Raw genomic sequence first — 17294 nt, 5'->3', positions numbered from 1 at the left:
TGTAGTGTGAGGCTCTGCAGCAGCTCAGGTGTGTAGTAGGAGGTTGTTCAGCAGCTCAGGTGTTGTATGAGGTTCTGCAGCAGCTGTGGTGTGTAGTGTGTGGTTCTGCAGCAACTCAGGTACAAAGTATGAGGTTCTGCAGCAGCTCAGGTGTGTAGTGTGAGGCTTCGCAGCTGCTCAGGTATGTAGTGTGAGGTTCTGCAGCAGCTGTGGTGTGTAGTGTGAGGCTCCGCAGCTGCTCAGGTCTGTAGTATGATGTTCTGCAGCGGCTCAGGGGCGCAGTATGAGGTTTTGCAGCAGCTGAGGTGTGTAGTGTGAGGTTATGCTGCAGCTATTTGAGAATTATGAGGATCTGCAGCAGCTGAGGTGTATATTATGAGGCTCTGCAGCAGCTGAGGTGTATATTATGAGGCTCTGCAGCAGCTCAGGTTTGTAGTGTGAGGTTATGCTGCAGCTGTTTGAGCATTATGAGGTTCTGCAGCAGCTGAGGTGTATATTATGAGGCTCTGCAGCAACTCAGGTACACAGTATGAGGTTTTGCAGCAGCTGAGGTGTGTAGTGTGAGGTTATGCTGCAGCTGTTTGAGCATTATGAGGTTCTGCAGCAGCTGAGGTGTAGATTATGAGGCTCTGCAGCAGCTCAGGTTTGTAGTGTGAGGTTATGCTGCAGCTGTTTGAGCATTATGAGGTTCTGCAGCAGCTCAGGTGTGTAGTGTGAGGGTTCACAGCTGCTCAGGTATGTAGTATGAGCTTCTGAAGCAGCTGTGGTGTGTAGTGTGCGGTTCTGCAGCAACTCAGGTACACAGTATGAGCTTCTGCAGCAGCTGTGGTGTGTAGTGTGAGGCTCCGCAGCAGCTCAGGTGTGTAGCATGAGGTTCTGCAGCAGCTGTGGTGTGTAGTGTGCAATTCTGCAACAACTCAGGTACACAGTATGAGGTTCTGCAGCAGCTCAGTTGTGTAGTGTGAGGCTTTGCAGCTGCTCAGGTATGTAGTGTGAGGTTCTGCAGCAGCTGTGGTGTGTAGTGTGAGGCTCTGTAGCTCCTCAGGTATGTAGTATGAGGTTCTGCAGAGGCTGTGGTGCAGTATGAGGTTCTGCAGCAGCTGGTTGAGCATTCTGAGGTTCTGCAGCAGCTGAGGTGTGTATTATGAGTTTCTGCAGCAGCTCAGGTGAATGGTATGAGGTTCTGCAGGAGCTGTGATGTGTAGTATGCGATTCTGCAGCAGCTCAGCTGTACAGTATGAGGTTCTGCAGCAGCTGTGCGCTGTAGTATGAGGTTCTGCAGCAGCTGAGGTGTGTATTATGAGGCTCTGCAGCGGGTCAGGGGTGCAGTATGAGGTTTTGCAGCAGCTGAGGTATGTAGTGTGAGGTTATTGCTGCAGCTGTTTGAGCATTATGAGGTTCTGCAGCAGCTGAGGTAAATTATGAGGCTCTGCAGCAACTCAGGTGTACAGCATCGGGCTCTTTCGGAGCTCAGGTGAGTGGTTCTGCATGTTCTGCAGTAGCTGTGTGTAAAATGCAGTTCTGTAGCAACTTAGGTGTGTAGTATGAGGTTATGCAGCAGCTGTGATGTGTAGTCTGCGGTTCTGCAGCAATTCAGGTGAATGATATGAGGTTCTTTAGCAACTGTTGTGTACAGGCTGCAGGTTTTTCCGGAGCATAGGTGCGTAGTACGAGGTACTGCAGCAGCTGTGGGGTGTAGTATGAGATTCTGCAGGAGCTCAGGTGTACAGTATGAGGTTCTGCAGCAGCTCAGGTGTGTAGTATGATGTAATGCAGCAGCTGTGGTGTTTAGTATGAGATTCCGCAGCAGCTCAGGAGTACAGTATGAGGTTCTGCAGCAGTACAGGTATGTAGTATGAGGTTCCGCAGCAGATGTGGTGTGTAGTGTGGGGTTCTGCAGCAGCTGAGGTGTGTAGTATGAGGTTCTGTAGCAGCTGGCGTGTACAGTATGAAGTTCTGCAGCAGCTGAGGGGTGTAGTGTGAGGTTTTCCTGCAGCTGGTTGAGCATTATGAGGTTCTACAGCAGCTCGAGTGTGTAGTATGAGGTTCTGCAGCAGCTGTTGTGTACAGTATCGTGTTCTTCCGGATCTCCGATGCATAGTGTGAGGTTCTGCAGCAGCTGAGGTCTGTAGTATGAAGTTCTGCAGCAGCTCTGGTCTGTAGTGTGAGGGTCTGCAGCAGCTCTGGTATGTAGTATGATGCTTTTCTGGTATAATTGCTCTGCCTCTGTATGAACTGTGAATATTTATATGGTGCCACCTTGTGGTCCAACCTGAAGATAAGAGAGGATTCATAGGACAGTACACAAAATAGCACCGTACTGCAGTCAGATACACCAACAGGCATTGGAGATTGTGTGGCCGCATTTCGCCAGAGAGGAGCTCAGGAAAGTGCACAGGATGCACTGGGCGGAGGAACGCAGGGGGAGCACCGCAGGGGACGTCTGGGCGGAGGAGCGCAGGGGACGTCTGGGCGGAGGAGCGCAGGGGACGTCTGGGCGGAGGAGCGCAGGGGACGCCTGGGCGGAGGAGCGCAGGGGACGCCTGGGCGGAGGAGCGCAGGGGACGCCTGGGCGGAGGAGCGCAGGGGACGCCTGGGCGGAGGAGCGCAGGGGACGCCTGGGCGGAGGAGCGCAGGGGACGCCTGGGCGGAGGAGCGCAGGGGACGTCTGGGCGGAGGAGCGCAGGGGGGAGCAGCGCAGGGGACGCCTGGGCGGAGGAGCGCAGGGGGGAGCAGCGCAGGGGACGCCTGGGCGGAGGAGCGCAGGGGGGAGCAGCGCAGGGGACGCCTGGGCGGAGGAGCGCAGGGGGGAGCAGCGCAGGGGACGCCTGGGCGGAGGAGCGCAGGGGGGGGGGGGAGCAGCGCAGGGGACGCCTGGGCGGAGGAGCGCAGGGGGGGGGGGGAGCAGCGCAGGGGACGCCTGGGCGGAGGAGCGCAGGGGGGGGGGGGGGGAGCAGCGCAGGGGACGCCTGGGCGGAGGAGCGCAGGGGGGGGGGGAGGAGCGCAGGGGACGCCTGGGCGGAGGAGCGCAGGTGGGGGGAGCAGCGCAGGGGACGCCTGGGCGGAGGAGCGCAGGGGACGCCTGGGCGGAGGAGCGCAGGGGACGCCTGGGCGGAGGAGCGCAGGTGGGGGGAGCAGCGCAGGGGACGCCTGGGCGGAGGAGCGCAGGGGACGCCTGGGCGGAGGAGCGCAGGGGACGCCTGGGCGGAGGAGCGCAGGGGACGCCTGGGCGGAGGAGCGCAGGGGACGCCTGGGCGGAGGAGCGCAGGGGACGCCTGGGCGGAGGAGCGCAGGTGGGGGGAGCAGCGCAGGGGACGCCTGGGCGGAGGAGCGCAGGGGACGCCTGGGCGGAGGAGCGCAGGGGACGCCTGGGCGGAGGAGCGCAGGTGGGGGGAGCAGCGCAGGGGACGCCTGGGCGGAGGAGCGCAGGGGACGCCTGGGCGGAGGAGCGCAGGGGACGCCTGGGCGGAGGAGCGCAGGGGACGCCTGGGCGGAGGAGCGCAGGGGACGCCTGGGCGGAGGAGCGCAGGTGGGGGGAGCAGCGCAGGAGACGCCTGGGCGGAGGAGCGCAGGGGACGCCTGGGCGGAGGAGCGCAGGGGACGTCTGGGCGGAGGAGCGCAGGGGACGTCTGGGCGGAGGAGCGCAGGGGACGTCTGGGCGGAGGAGCGCAGGGGACGTCTGGGCGGAGGAGCGCAGGGGACGCCTGGGCGGAGGAGCGCAGGGGACGCCTGGGCGGAGGAGCGCAGGGGACGCCTGGGCGGAGGAGCGCAGGGGACGCCTGGGCGGAGGAGCGCAGGGGACGCCTGGGCGGAGGAGCGCAGGGGACGCCTGGGCGGAGGAGCGCAGGGGACGTCTGGGCGGAGGAGCGCAGGGGACGTCTGGGCGGAGGAGCGCAGGGGACGCCTGGGCGGAGGAGCGCAGGGGACGTCTGGGCGGAGGAGCGCAGGGGACGTCTGGGCGGAGGAGCGCAGGGGACGTCTGGGCGGAGGAGCGCAGGGGACGTCTGGGCGGAGGAGCGCAGGGGACGCCTGGGCGGAGGAGCGCAGGGGACGCCTGGGCGGAGGAGCGCAGGGGGGAGCAGCGCAGGGGACGTCTGGGCGGAGGAGCGCAGGGGGGAGCAGCGCAGGGGACGTCTAGGCGGAGGAGCGCAGGGGGGGGGAGCAGCGCAGGGGACGTCTAGGCGGAGGAGCGCAGGGGACGTCTGGGGGGAGGAGCGCAGGGGGGAGCAGCGCAGGGGACGTCTGGGCGGAGGAGCGCAGGGGGGGGGCAGCGCAGGGGACGTCTGGGCGGAGGAGCGCAGGGGGGGGGGCAGCGCAGGGGACGTCTGGGCGGAGGAGCGCAGGGGGGGGGGGGGGGGGCAGCGCAGGGGACGTCTGGGCGGAGGAGCGCAGGGGGGGGGGGGCAGCGCAGAGGACGTCTGGGCGGAGGAGCGCAGGGGGGGGGGGGGCAGCGCAGAGGACGTCTGGGCGGAGGAGCGCAGAGGACACTTGATTTTCTTGGGCTTACATATCCTGTATGGAAGGTCGCTGAGATGTAGCAAAAGAACCCAATGATCAGCGGCTCAGGCGGGATAGAGGGAGGAGGGATTTAACGCCCACAGCGCCACGCATTGGGCAAAAAGAGGAATAGCTCCTGGGTTTTGCCATTCCCACTCCACTCTGCAGCAGATAGCCTGCCTTTTCCATGATGTCACCACTCTCTAGCACTGGATTGGTGGAGGCTCAGCGATATCACTGCTGCTCAGTAACACATTAAGAGGCAATCTGCACGTCTTTTCACAGTACCGCGATTCAGGTTCCGTTTTTTTAATCACAAATCAACTGTTAAAAATAAAAAAATACATAAGACCGAAATAAGAAAATAAGATCCCTTAATTGTCGCCCCTCCCCCACCTCGTACATCCGATGCTGCGGGTATTTTTTTTTTTTTACTTAAATGAACTTAAAAAAGCGCAAAGGTGGAGATCAAAATGCTGATTGTAAACAGGAAGTGATGCTTGGTGTGCAGATGAGAAGTGATGTCACAGGAGCTGATGACATCATCGACGCTGCAAGTGGCATCACCAGTAGGGCGAGTGAAGTGAAACCAAGCGTAGTTAAAATGACACTAGTGCAATGTACATATTTTACAAAAAGGTTAAAGAAAGTTTCGTCCCGAAGCCACTAGGATCCTGCGTGTCCCACCGCGGTGATCCCGGTCACTGCGCGCCGTCCGCAGCATCTTTCTCCAGTGCAAAAACTTCCAAATAATAAAAGTCCTGCATCAATATACAATATGAAACAAAACCTATTTACTAGTCTTGGCGCAGAAGTCGCCGCCCTCACAGTACCGGTATGCGGCTATTTTACGCCAATTCCCTCCCAGCGTTAACCAGAGAAGTCCTTTATGGGCGATACGGGGCAGAGCCGCGTGTTTAGTTGGCGCTGGAGGTAGAATATACAATTCCAGTCCATGCGATGCTGGCGCCAGCAACTTCACACCGTCAACCTGTAGGAGACAAGGAGATCGTCGCCGAGCAGTCATCCTCCTGATACACCTGCTCATCCAACTCCTGAGACTCCAGGTGCTCCAGCCGATCCGTCCGACCGCTCATGATCTCATCGGGCGTCTTCATGAACCTAAGAAATGAGACAGTTAAATGGGTTGTCCGGCCGTGACAAGTGTATGTAACACTTCTGTATGGCCATTACAAAGCACTTTGTAATATACTTTGTAAATGGGCCATACAGAAGCAATATACTTTCCTACAGGAGTAACCCCACCACCCCCTCCCTGTGTTGACGATCCAGTCATCCTGGTTACAACAAATTCTGTCTTCTTCTTTCGTCGGGCATGCGTAGTAGCGCTTGTCGGGTCGTGATTGCCTGTCTGTTTCTTCACGCATGCGCAATAGCGCTTGTTGGCTCAGCAACGCGCGGCAGATTCTTTGCACATGCACAGTTCGCTCTTAAGCCGATCTGGACAGGAGTGTCCACCGGTCCGCAGCTGAAGGGTAAGTAGGAGTACTGGGGGCAGTGTCACTATCACTACTTGGGGCAGTGTCAGGGAGGGGGTTTGTCACTATCAGTACTGGGGGCAGTGTCAGGGAGGGGGGTGTTGTCACTATTACTACTAGGGCAACTATTGGGGGGTTACTATTACTACAGGGGCAGCTATTTGGGAGTCCCCAATACTGCTGTAGCAGCTATTTGGGGGTCCCTATCACTGCTGGGACAATTATTGGGGGCCACTATCTCTGCTGGGCCAATTATTGGGGGTCATTATTTGGGCTGGGGCAACTATTGAGGGTCACTATCACTGCTGGGGCAATTATTGGGGGTCACCATTTGTGGTGGGCCAACTATTGGTGGGGGGGAACTATTGCTGCTTGGGGTGCTATTGGGGGGCACTAATGCTGCTGGGGCTACTATTGTGTGGGCACTGATGCTGCTGGGGCTACTATTGTGTGGGCACTGATGCTGCTGGGGCTACTATTGTGTGGGCACTGATGCTGCTGGGGCTACTATTGTGTGGGCACTGATGCTGCTGGGGCTACTATTGTGTAAGCACTGATGCTGCTGGGGCTACTATTGTGTAAGCACTGATGCTGCTGGGGCTACTATTGCGTGGGCACTGATGCTGCTGGGGCTACTATTGCGTGGGCACTGATGCTGCTGGGGCTACTATTGCGTGGGCACTGATGCTGCTGGGGCTACTATTGCGTGGGCACTGATGCTGCTGGGGCTACTATTGCGTGGGCACTGATGCTGCTGGGGCTACTATTGCGTGGGCACTGATGCTGCTGGGGCTACTATTGCGTGGGCACTGATGCTGCTGGGGCTACTATTGCGTGGGCACTGATGCTGCTGGGGCTACTATTGCGTGGGCACTGATGCTGCTGGGGCTACTATTGCGTGGGCACTGATGCTGCTGGGGCTACTATTGCGTGGGCACTGATGCTGCTGGGGCTACTATTGCGTGAGCACTGATGCTGCTGGGGCTACTATTGCGTGAGCACTGATGCTGCTGGGGCTACTATTGCGTGAGCACTGATGCTGCTGGGGCTACTATTGCGTGGGCACTGATGCTGCTGGGGCTACTATTGCGTGAGCACTGATGCTGCTGGGGCTACTATTGCGTGGGCACTGATGCTGCTGGGGCTACTATTGCGTGGGCACTGATGCTGCTGGGGCTACTATTGCGTGGGCACTGATGCTGCTGGGGCTACTATTGCGTGGGCACTGATGCTGCTGGGGCTACTATTGCGTGGGCACTGATGCTGCTGGGGCTACTATTGCGTGGGCACTGATGCTGCTGGGGCTACTATTGCGTGGGCACTGATGCTGCTGGGGCTACTATTGCGTGGGCACTGATGCTGCTGGGGCTACTATTGCGTGGGCACTGATGCTGCTGGGGCTACTATTGTGTGGGCACTGATGCTGCTGAGGCTACCAATGTGGAGGCACTAATGCTGTTGCTGCTACTATTGTGGGGGAACTGATGCTGCTGGGGCTACTATTGGGGGGGGGGCACTGATGCTGCAGGGGCTACTATTGGGGGACACTGATGCTGTTGCTGATACTATCGTGTGGGTGCTGGGGCTACTATTTGGTAGCATTATTGCTCTTGCTGCTACTGTTGGGGGGGGCTCTATTGCTCTTGCTGCTGCTATTGTGAGCACTATGTTATATGGGGGCACTGTGTGTGGGCACTATCTTATGTAGGGGCACTGTGTGTGGGCACTATGTTATGTGGGAGCCTCATGTGGGGGCACTGTGGGAGCACCATGTGGGGGCACCGGGTAGGGGGCCCTATGTGGGAGCACTATGTTATGTAGGGGCACTATGTTATGTGGGAGCACCATGTGGCAGAACCATGGGGGGCACTATGTTATCTTCACTATGTTTTGTGGGGGCACTGTGTAGGGGCATGCAGGGTTACTTTTACTGTGGGGTCACTTTTAATTACTTTCAATGGGAGAGCACTGCGATATCCTGCTAGATCTGTGACAGCTCTGACAGGAGGTTCCTTCATCTCCCAGACCTGTCCCTTCATCACTAAACACTGTGACATGCCGGGGAGATGAAGGAACCTCCTGTCAGATCTGTCACAGATCTAGCAGGATATAGCGGTGCTCTCCTATTACTTTGATTGGGGCTGCGCGGCTGCCAGCTCTATTGCAAGCAGTGAGATGAAACACCTCGCATCCAGGGGACTTCCATGGATAGAGAGAGCTATGTCCGGCCATCAATCATAGCCCAATATCGCTCTTCCCATAACAGCGTGCGCCTCTTATAATGACGTCGGTCTTCCAATCATGTGACCAGCGTTGTCGGGAGCGCACACGCTGAGGAGGAGAGAGAGCAGTGCTTCATGGGAACTACTCTGGCAGTGCCATCTTTGAATGTTTGTATAGGTCAGCTTTACAAGGAAAAGATAATGAATAAACAGGTTAGCAAATAGAAAATCACAAATACGGTGTGAGTTGGTACTTAATGTTTAGACCATTGGGTTGTAGTGCGTCCAACATGTGGATCCACTGGAATTCTTTCTTATTCTATCACCACCCCTTTCCGTCTTTGCTGGATGCACTCAGAGAGTGATAGATTTGTGTATGTTCTCTATGAAGACCACACTGACTAAATAGAATGATACACCCTTTGATGCATATCGCCTCTTTTGAATGTATTCTACTGCATGTTGTGTATTTACACATGTATAGTGTGTTTGATGGGCACTACAATATGTTGGTCTATAATTTGTCTGGCATAGGATATTTGCGTTACTGAGCCCCTATTAATTACCTGATCAGTAGCCGACATCTGAGAGCTTAACATCTCGGCCGATTGGAATGCTTCCTTTCCTACAATAGTAGGTGACTATAGGCTTCCATATCTGGTTAGTTATACACGTATTGAGAGCGCTCTAGTTGATTTGATATGTTTATACATACTTTTCATGTAACTCGGCTTGTGACGATCACGTGCTTCTACGTCATAGGGGCTCGGCTTGATCATGTGCCGATGCGTCATCTATGTACGCACCTGTCACGTGGTTTCGTGACTCACGCATGCGCACTTCGCGCTAAGTATTAGGACGGAAGAGATTGACTTGGGGATATCGCGAGATAGTCTGTGTGCCTCGCGCAAGCACGCTAGAGCTCTGGTAAGCCGTGGATATGCAGAGTCTCCTTTTAACTCATTCCTGGTTGACCGGCAGGGACGGCTCCATTTATTATGATCCTTATTAAGGTAACATCCATACATTGAGCTAGTTAAACACTAGCCTGTATGCTATTGGCTGATCACCTTCAAGCAGGTGCTATGAATTTGTAATTTTAAATGTCTTTGTGTGTATATATATATCATAGAGTCTATGCACACCAAGCACGATTAAGACCCATTGACAGGTCGAAACGTCGCTGGTGTTTTCTATATGGAGGAATAAAGAACATAAGTCTGTCTTTCATCTTATGCTGCCTGGACTGCACATTTGTTTCTGGACTACTTGTATCCTAGTACCTAGGGGGACAGTAATATAGCAGTTGCATTCTTCTTTCTCGGGGTGACTCCACCCTGGCGCTCCTTCTAATGATAAGGAGAATGTGATATCTTTCTTCCTGATGAGGTTTTAGTCTGACATAATAATGTTTAGTTAATCCAGCTACAGCGTTTCATGTGACTCAGTGATATTTCCTCTCGCTGTTACTTTATAAGATGGAGTCCGTTCTAATTGTCTGCTGCCATGTTTGTGCCTCGCCCTTGGAAGATGTGCATTGGGCCCCGTCTGGATGGGGGATCATTACCTGAAGAGCAGCCTCTGTCCGGGCTCCTTGCGGATGATGTTCAGCTTGTAGTAATGGCGGAGCGCCCGCGACATCTTCTCGTAGGTCATGTTTGTTCGGTTCTGCTTATTGGGGAAAGAGGAGTTAATGAAGAAGGGGGGGGGGGGGGGGGGAAGGGATAGACGGAAGTGTGGTTAGCAGCGGCGAGGCCCTGACGGAATCACCTTGTGGTTGCCCCAGAGTCTCGCCAAACCGTTGGGGTCCATGATTCGGAAAACCATCGACTCCTTGTCTTCCCAGCGGATAAAGTTCTCGTATCTGGTGTCAGAGAGAAGCTGATAGACGTAGTCCCAGAGCAGCCGGCAGTCTGGAGGGGCGGAGCAAAAAGAGTCAGTAAGCCTCATTCTACACTTATTGGGGTGATGGGTCACATGCAGGGTGCAGTTCTGGAAAAAGATGCTACACTCCCCTCTGCACTCCACAGTAACATCCTAAACATTATCTCATCCCTCCACTGTCTGACACCCCCCCCCCCCACACACACAAACCACTGCACCCCACATTAGCCCATCCCCCACTGTATGTAACAGAGTACCGCACCCCAAATCTTCTATCATGGCCTTGCAACCCGCAACAACATCCTGCACACATCAATGACCCCCCCCCCCCCCATCGCCCCGGTGTCTGGAGTGACACCCTACAGGCGACCCATGATCCTACTGCCCTTAACAGCCTCTTACCAATTCACAGAGGAGCCCCCCGACACAGAGCGCTGCACCCCACATCTTATAACATGACCTATACACCCAGCATGTCACGGTCTGCAACAACACCCTGCACCCCACTGTCTGCAGAAAAACCCTATACTCAGCACCGCACCCCACATCCTACACTATGTCCGCAATGTCTGAAGCAACCCACAGCTCCCCAAATTACCCCATTGCCTGAACCTCTACATAAAACTCCCCACACATCACCCCATCACACCACTCTTCACACCCCACAAACCCAATCCTACACCATGACCGCACTGTCCATAGCAACACCCTAAACACAGCACCCCACATGTTCTTCATGATCCCACTGCCAATGATAACATAGCTCTGCAACCCACATTACCACAAGGTCCGTAATAGCCCCAAACAGTCACCTATACACCCCACATTACCCAAGGGTAAGTAATACCCCCCTACAGTCAACTCTGCACCCCAAATTACCCCAAGGTCTGGAACACGCCCTACAGTCAGCTCTCCACCCCACATTACCCCAAGCTCTACAACACCCCCAACAGTCACCTATACATCCCACATTAGCCCAAGGTCTGTAACACCCATTACAGTCAGCTCTATGGCCCACATTACCCCAAGATCTAGAACACCCCCTACAGTCACCTATATATCCCACATTACCCCAAGGTCAGGAACATCCTCACCATCAGCTCTACGCCCCACATTACCCCAGGGTCCGTAATACCCCCTACAGTCAGCTCTACACCCCACATTACCCCAAGGTCAGTAACATCCCCTACAGTCACCTATATATCCTACATTAGCCCAAGGTCCATAACACCACCAACAGTCAGCTCTACACCCACATTACCCTAGGGTGAGGAACACCCCCTACAGTCAGCTGGGCACCCCACATTACCCCAAGATCTATAACACCCCCTACAGTCAGCTATATATCCCACATTACCGCAAGATCTGTAACACCCCCTACAGTCAGCTCTACATCCCACATTACCCCAAGGTCTGTAACACCCCCTACAGTGAGCTCTATATCCCACATTACCCCAAGGTCTGTATACCCCCTATAGTCAGCTCTGCACCACACATTACCCCAAGGTCCGTATACCCCCTTCAGTCAGCTCTATGCCCCACATTACCCCAAGATCTAATAAACACCCCCAACAGTCACCTATACATCCCACATTACCCCAAGGTCCATAACACCCCCTACAGTCTGCTCTGCACCCCACATTACCCCAAGGTCAGTATACCCCCTCTAGTCAGCTCTATACCCCACATTTCCCCAAGTTCTATAACACCCCCTACAGTCAGCTCTGCACCCCACATTACCCCAAGGTCCGTATACCCCCTACAGTCAGCTCTATGCCCCACATTACCCCAAGATCTATAACACCCCCGACAGTCACCTATACATCCCACATTACGCCAAGGTCAGTAACACCCTATACAGTCAGCTCTACACCCCACATTACCCTAGGGTGAGGAACACACCCTACAGTCAGCTGGGCACCCCACATTACCCCAAGATCTATAACACCCCCTACAGTCAGCTATATATCCCACATTACTCCAAGGTCTGTAACACCCCCTACAGTCAGCTCTGCACCCCACATTACCCCAAGGTCCGTAACACCCCTTATAGTCAGCTGTGCACCCGACATTACCTCACGATCTATAACAGCCCCCTACAGTCAGCTCTGGACCCCACATTACCCCAAGGTCTGTAACATCCCCTACAGTCAGCAATGCCCCCCACATTACCGTAAGTGCAGAATCCAACAGCACCCCCTAATGCCACCTCACAGTGTTATCCCTACGGTTTAAGGTCCGCTGGTTAGTGTAGACTTTGAGTGTGTATGCCGTTGTCATACCCGCTATCCTTCCCATGGGCATGGTCTGCTCCTCAGGGGGAGAGATGGACACCATGACGTGGTTCATGTACGCCATGTCCTCCCGGTGGGATAAGTTCATCGGTTTGCTCTCGCGCTGTTGTCCCTCGTCTGCTCCCAACCGTGGCTGCTTAAACTCCACAGGATGGCGTGTGTTGAGCAGCAGCGGGTGCATGATGGGGCTTGGCATGAGCTGGATGACCCGAGGATTCTCCTGCCGCGGGCTGCTGCTGGTTTTAGGGAAGGCATCACAGTGGTTGGCTTCGACCGGAGACACAGACAAGGGGTAAGCCACGGCATCCTGAGCATGATGGTTGCTTTCACTTTTCAATCGGTGGAGTCGATCGGTGGGGCATGGGCGGCGCAGGTTGCTGTCCAATTGCGAGCGCAGCGGGTGTGGTTCAGGATCCGGAGAGGGGTGATGGTTGGAAGTGAGGGGTGAGTGGGATCGATGGCGCAGCTCTATAGTTGGGGGATTCTGCGGGTGGACCTCAGACGGCGTTCTGGGGGGTCTGTGCTGCATATGATCTGTTAAAAGTTAAAAAGTACAAAATCAGTAATAATCCAGTAAATACTATCAAAGGGACTTTCAGCTCTACTCATTCTGAGCCTTCTGGTTCATGAATAGAATGCCAGAATAGCAGTTAAGACTGATACACCCAACCCTCTTGTATTCTGTGTGACAGTGCTGGATTTGGGAACCTGTCCCCAGGCATTATGAGGGCCACTATTAAAACTGTGAAAACTAACAGGGGAACACTAATACTGCTGGGACTACTGTGGGGGAACTATTACTACTGGGGCCACAGTGGGGGGCACTATTACTACTGGGACCACTATGAGGGACACTATTACTACTGGGGAGACACCATTATGGAATATAGAGGGTGTGGCCTGCCATAAAAATGTACTTTTCATTGTTCAAAAGTTAAGAGGTTTGCACAAGCCGGACCGTTGGGAAGGGATGGAACAAGGAACACTGTTAGGTTATCCAGAAGACTGGTTGGCGGCCCCGCCAATAGTGCTGAGCTCTTACCATCATGGTGGTTGTGGGGGAGGAGGATATCGGGGTGACTGTGGATAGAGTTTCCAGTGTGAAACACAGACGAGGGCAGCAGCCGGGGTTTCCTCTGTCGCAGGATGTGCTGCAGAACCTCGTACAAGACGTCACCTGCAGCAAAAAAATTGTGTTACTTGCCAATTACAACACCTCCTATTCGCACCTCCAGGGGGCGCCACCATTCAGTACTCAGCTCTTCCGGAACAAATAAATTTAAAGCAGAGTGACAACCACCATGAGCACCGTTATGGCTCCCCCAGAGGCAGTCACGCAGCCTCCCCAGACACCGGACATCACTAGGCAGAGATGCCATTCTGAAATCCCGGAAAGCTAGTGATGATCCACTGTAGGCGCCATCAATCTGGAGTAAACATGCGGTCACCTGAGTGCGGGCAGCGGTATCGGAAATCCTCCTTGGTGAGGAGCAGGAGGGCCTTGCCATTCATCTCAAATGTATTATTCTCTATAGAGTGCAGCGAGAATTCACTTTCGGCCCAACGCAGCCACTGAGACACATCCTCCCGCGACCAGTGAGAAGGAGGGAGACCTGCAGAAGAGAGAGGGTTATGGCTATGGTTTCCTAAATATTCCAGCCTGATCGCTTAGGTGCTGCTCAAATCTGCGTTTAGCGTTTCAGTTCTTCCATACCATCACAGGGACAGGAAAGCAGAAACAAACACTTCCATTTAATTTCTGCTTGGTTCTTAAGCAGAATGTTTGTCTCAGTTCATGTCCGCTCGGTCAGGTTTCCGTTTTTTTATTCACGGAAACAATAGCGCAGTCTGCTGCATCATTTTTTCCGTACAAAAGCCGCAACCAGAACAGAGCCATTAAATGCAAGAAATAACGGATTCAAACCAAACGCTTTATGCTTGCAATCATTCGTTCCTGATTGATAAAAGGAAGGCTACTTTTTATCAGTTTTTGGGGGGCGCTATTGTATCCGTGAAAAATTAAAAAAAAACGGGTACAAAGTGAGACAAACTGGAAGCCCTAAAAACCCGAATCGAAATTAAATGGAAATGTTTGTTTCTGCTTCTCTGTCCCTGTGACAGAACAGAAGAGCAGAAACCGTGAACGCAGAGATGAGCAGCGGTTTACACCAACCTATCCATTAGAACCGATGCTAAGCAGAGGCGTATGTTTGTTTTTGGACGGATCCGTAAAACGGATCCACCCAAAAGCAGAAACATGAGTTTCCACCTCTTTCAATTTGGCGTCTGTTTTTTTTAAAATAAATTTGTTTATGGGATTTTAAACGGATCCATTAAGAACAGAAACCTGAAGGCAGAGGTGAAAAGTGACTTTACAGTCACATGACCACTAGATGGCGATGAAGGGGTGTTACTACCAGGAGGTAAACAATGGCGCTGCAACCAAAAACAACTGAAAGTGATGAAGAGCAAAATAAAAAGGACCCATAAAACATTAAAATCAGACAATTCTAAACAAATCGATACTATGTATCTGGGATGGTTAGTAGAACTGTTGCAAGTAAAGAATTAACCCCTTCCCCCTCATCTCTCCAGGAAGCTCTTGTCTTCCGGAAGGAAATTTCCTGCGGTCAAACAGACATGGCAGCTCGTTGTTATCAGGCAGCGCGCAGACCGAGCGCCCAGAGTCTCCATGGTAACCTCAGCAGCTGACTCCAAAACCAAAGGTGGACGGTCGGTGGAGTAAATCGTACATAATGGCAGCTGATCCAGGGGCCACGAAACGCGTTTAGTGCTGAGCGCATATGAAATGCAATCAATACATAGAACTGAACGTTCCAGCCGACTGCAGCACAATTCCTTTAATAAGGCATTGTGAATTGCAGCCTCCTGCCTGATCATCCGGCATTGTTAATAATCAGGCAAACACTGTCATAAGAAGAAAAATCCCACAATGCCGTGCAGCTCGTTCTACTGAAAGCGTCAAAAGTGTCATGTGATTGTGGAGCTGAATGCTAATGCAACTGCGTGGAATCAGTGGTGGTAAGATGTCGCAGCAGTTGCAAGTCTCCGGGCGTAGTAAAGCGGAGTTGTTTTATTGGCTGGCTGGCTGTCACATGATCGCTTCTCTTGGATCGCTCAGATGTTTCCAGCTTTATGTAAATTAGTCTTAACCCCTTCCTGCAGCAGCTCTTTGTTGTTTTCTCATCTTTTCCGCTTACTTGTTTTCTGTGGGACGAGTTGGATTTCTCAGTCGGACATTTATCGTATAACTTTTAAAAATGTCGAGGTTGGGAGAAATGGAGAAAAAAAAAACCACAACTGTACAATTTTTGGCAAGCGTCTGCTTCAACAATGTTGAAAACAGTAAAAATGGCGTATTCTCTTTATTCTATGGATTGGTATGATTGCGGCTCTACCAAATTTATAGTTTTATGTGTTATGGCAAAAACAAAAACAAAAAAAAAAATTGGCTGTTGCCATTTTTCACCACCACAACTTTTAAATTTTTTTGTCGATTGGGATTTTTAGGGGCTCGTTTTTGCGCAGCGACATGTCAGTTCAAAGGGTTAACGGCTGCGTTCAGTGTTCACGCTGATAGCAAGTGTCATCTTTCAAAGATGGCTGAAACCCGCCGTGTATGTAGTGCATCCATTTATGGTGCACATCCGGAAAGGGTTAATCATGATGAAACACGGTGCAACTTGTAATATACAGATCTGTGTTTCTGTCAGTGAATGGAAACATTCTTATTTATATCCAGACAATGAAACCTGTTCTGACCTCATTCTTCTCACTGCTGAGGGTTTGTTACAATGTATTCAGTCTAGACAAACTATCAGTATAGGAGGGAGATTTGTGCTGCTGAGGCGTTTATCTCAGACAGGATGGTCGGCACGGATACTCCTTAGGCTGGGGTCACACGACTCATTCTCGGGAGAAATCTCGTGCTTTTGCCGCAGCGAAAAACTGTGAGATTTCCACGGAGAATGCACAGCTTCAAAACCCTTCGGCACTTAGCCATGGGTTTTGGAGGGGCTTCGCCACATGCTGTTCTGTTGCGGCTGGCTCTCCCATAAAGGAGAGCGCGGCTGCAAAAGGAAGGGAAAAAAAAAAAAAAAAAAGGATGGACATGCTGCATCCCAGGAATACGCGCCGCAGCGCTGGCTTCTGCCGGCTTTGCCACGACAGATTCACCGCCCTGTGTGGATGAGATTTTTGACAAATCTCGTCCACATGGCTGGCCAAATTTGGGATTAGCTGGCTGCAAGCAGATTTGCTGCAGCAAATTTCCGCGGCAAATCCGCCCCGTGTGAACCCAGCCTTACAGTGGAGGGTTTGTTGAAATTCTGTCTAGAGCTGATACACTGCAGTCTCAAACACTTAATATTGACTTGAAGGGAATATCTGGAAATGAAGGGGTTAATGTGTAGGACGGTTCACGGAGGTGAATCGCAGTCGTCATCCCCATTAGGAAACGGGAGTCCCATCCAAGAAGTCTGAGGCAGGAAACCTCATCGTCCCACGCAGCAAATTCCTTCCACTTCACCTTCCCAAATAGGAAATTTCCCTGGTGTAGAAAGAAGAAGCGCAAGGAAGAGGCGAGCAGAGCGTGGGGAGATGAGGGGTAGGACCCGCGATGGAAAGGAGGGATTAACCACTTATACACCACAACTCAGACAGCGTGACCCTCACCTGGTGATTTAGTAGGAGACTTCTGTAGCCGACTATATACATTGACCGCCCCTTTATTAGAGCCCTCGGCCCTCTCCTGACTTCCCTGTATGCAAATTCTCCCCGTGACCCTGGAGTGCGGCATAAAATCACGTGACAAGTTTTTCTGTGGATCAGTTTCAGTGAGAATCCATATTAGATGGGAAAATCCAGCAATCTAATCG

At 53.0% G+C, this 17294-nt stretch overlaps 1 protein-coding gene across 2 annotated transcripts in view; it reads right to left on the bottom strand.

The window, feature by feature from the left end:
* Positions 1-4790: 4790 nt before the first annotated feature.
* The window catches only part of ETV6 (ETS variant transcription factor 6), a 29520-nt gene continuing 17016 nt past the window's right edge, over positions 4791-17294 (bottom strand). For both annotated transcript variants that reach the window (XM_066590818.1, XM_066590817.1), the window contains exons 4-9: positions 13845-14009; positions 13439-13573; positions 12385-12930; positions 9989-10131; positions 9786-9886; positions 4791-5619 (exon numbers count right to left, since the gene is read on the bottom strand). In XM_066590818.1, coding sequence (XP_066446915.1) covers positions 5484-5619; positions 9786-9886; positions 9989-10131; positions 12385-12930; positions 13439-13573; positions 13845-14009 — 1226 coding nt within the window. In that variant the 3' untranslated portion in view covers positions 4791-5483. The remainder of the gene's footprint in view (positions 5620-9785; positions 9887-9988; positions 10132-12384; positions 12931-13438; positions 13574-13844; positions 14010-17294) is intronic.

Source organism: Eleutherodactylus coqui, chromosome 2 (genome assembly GCF_035609145.1).
Source record: "Eleutherodactylus coqui strain aEleCoq1 chromosome 2, aEleCoq1.hap1, whole genome shotgun sequence".
NCBI classification, from domain to species: Eukaryota; Metazoa; Chordata; class Amphibia; order Anura; family Eleutherodactylidae; genus Eleutherodactylus; species Eleutherodactylus coqui.
Note: the sequence above shows the minus strand (reverse complement) of the source record. Positions and strands in the feature narration are given on the sequence as shown.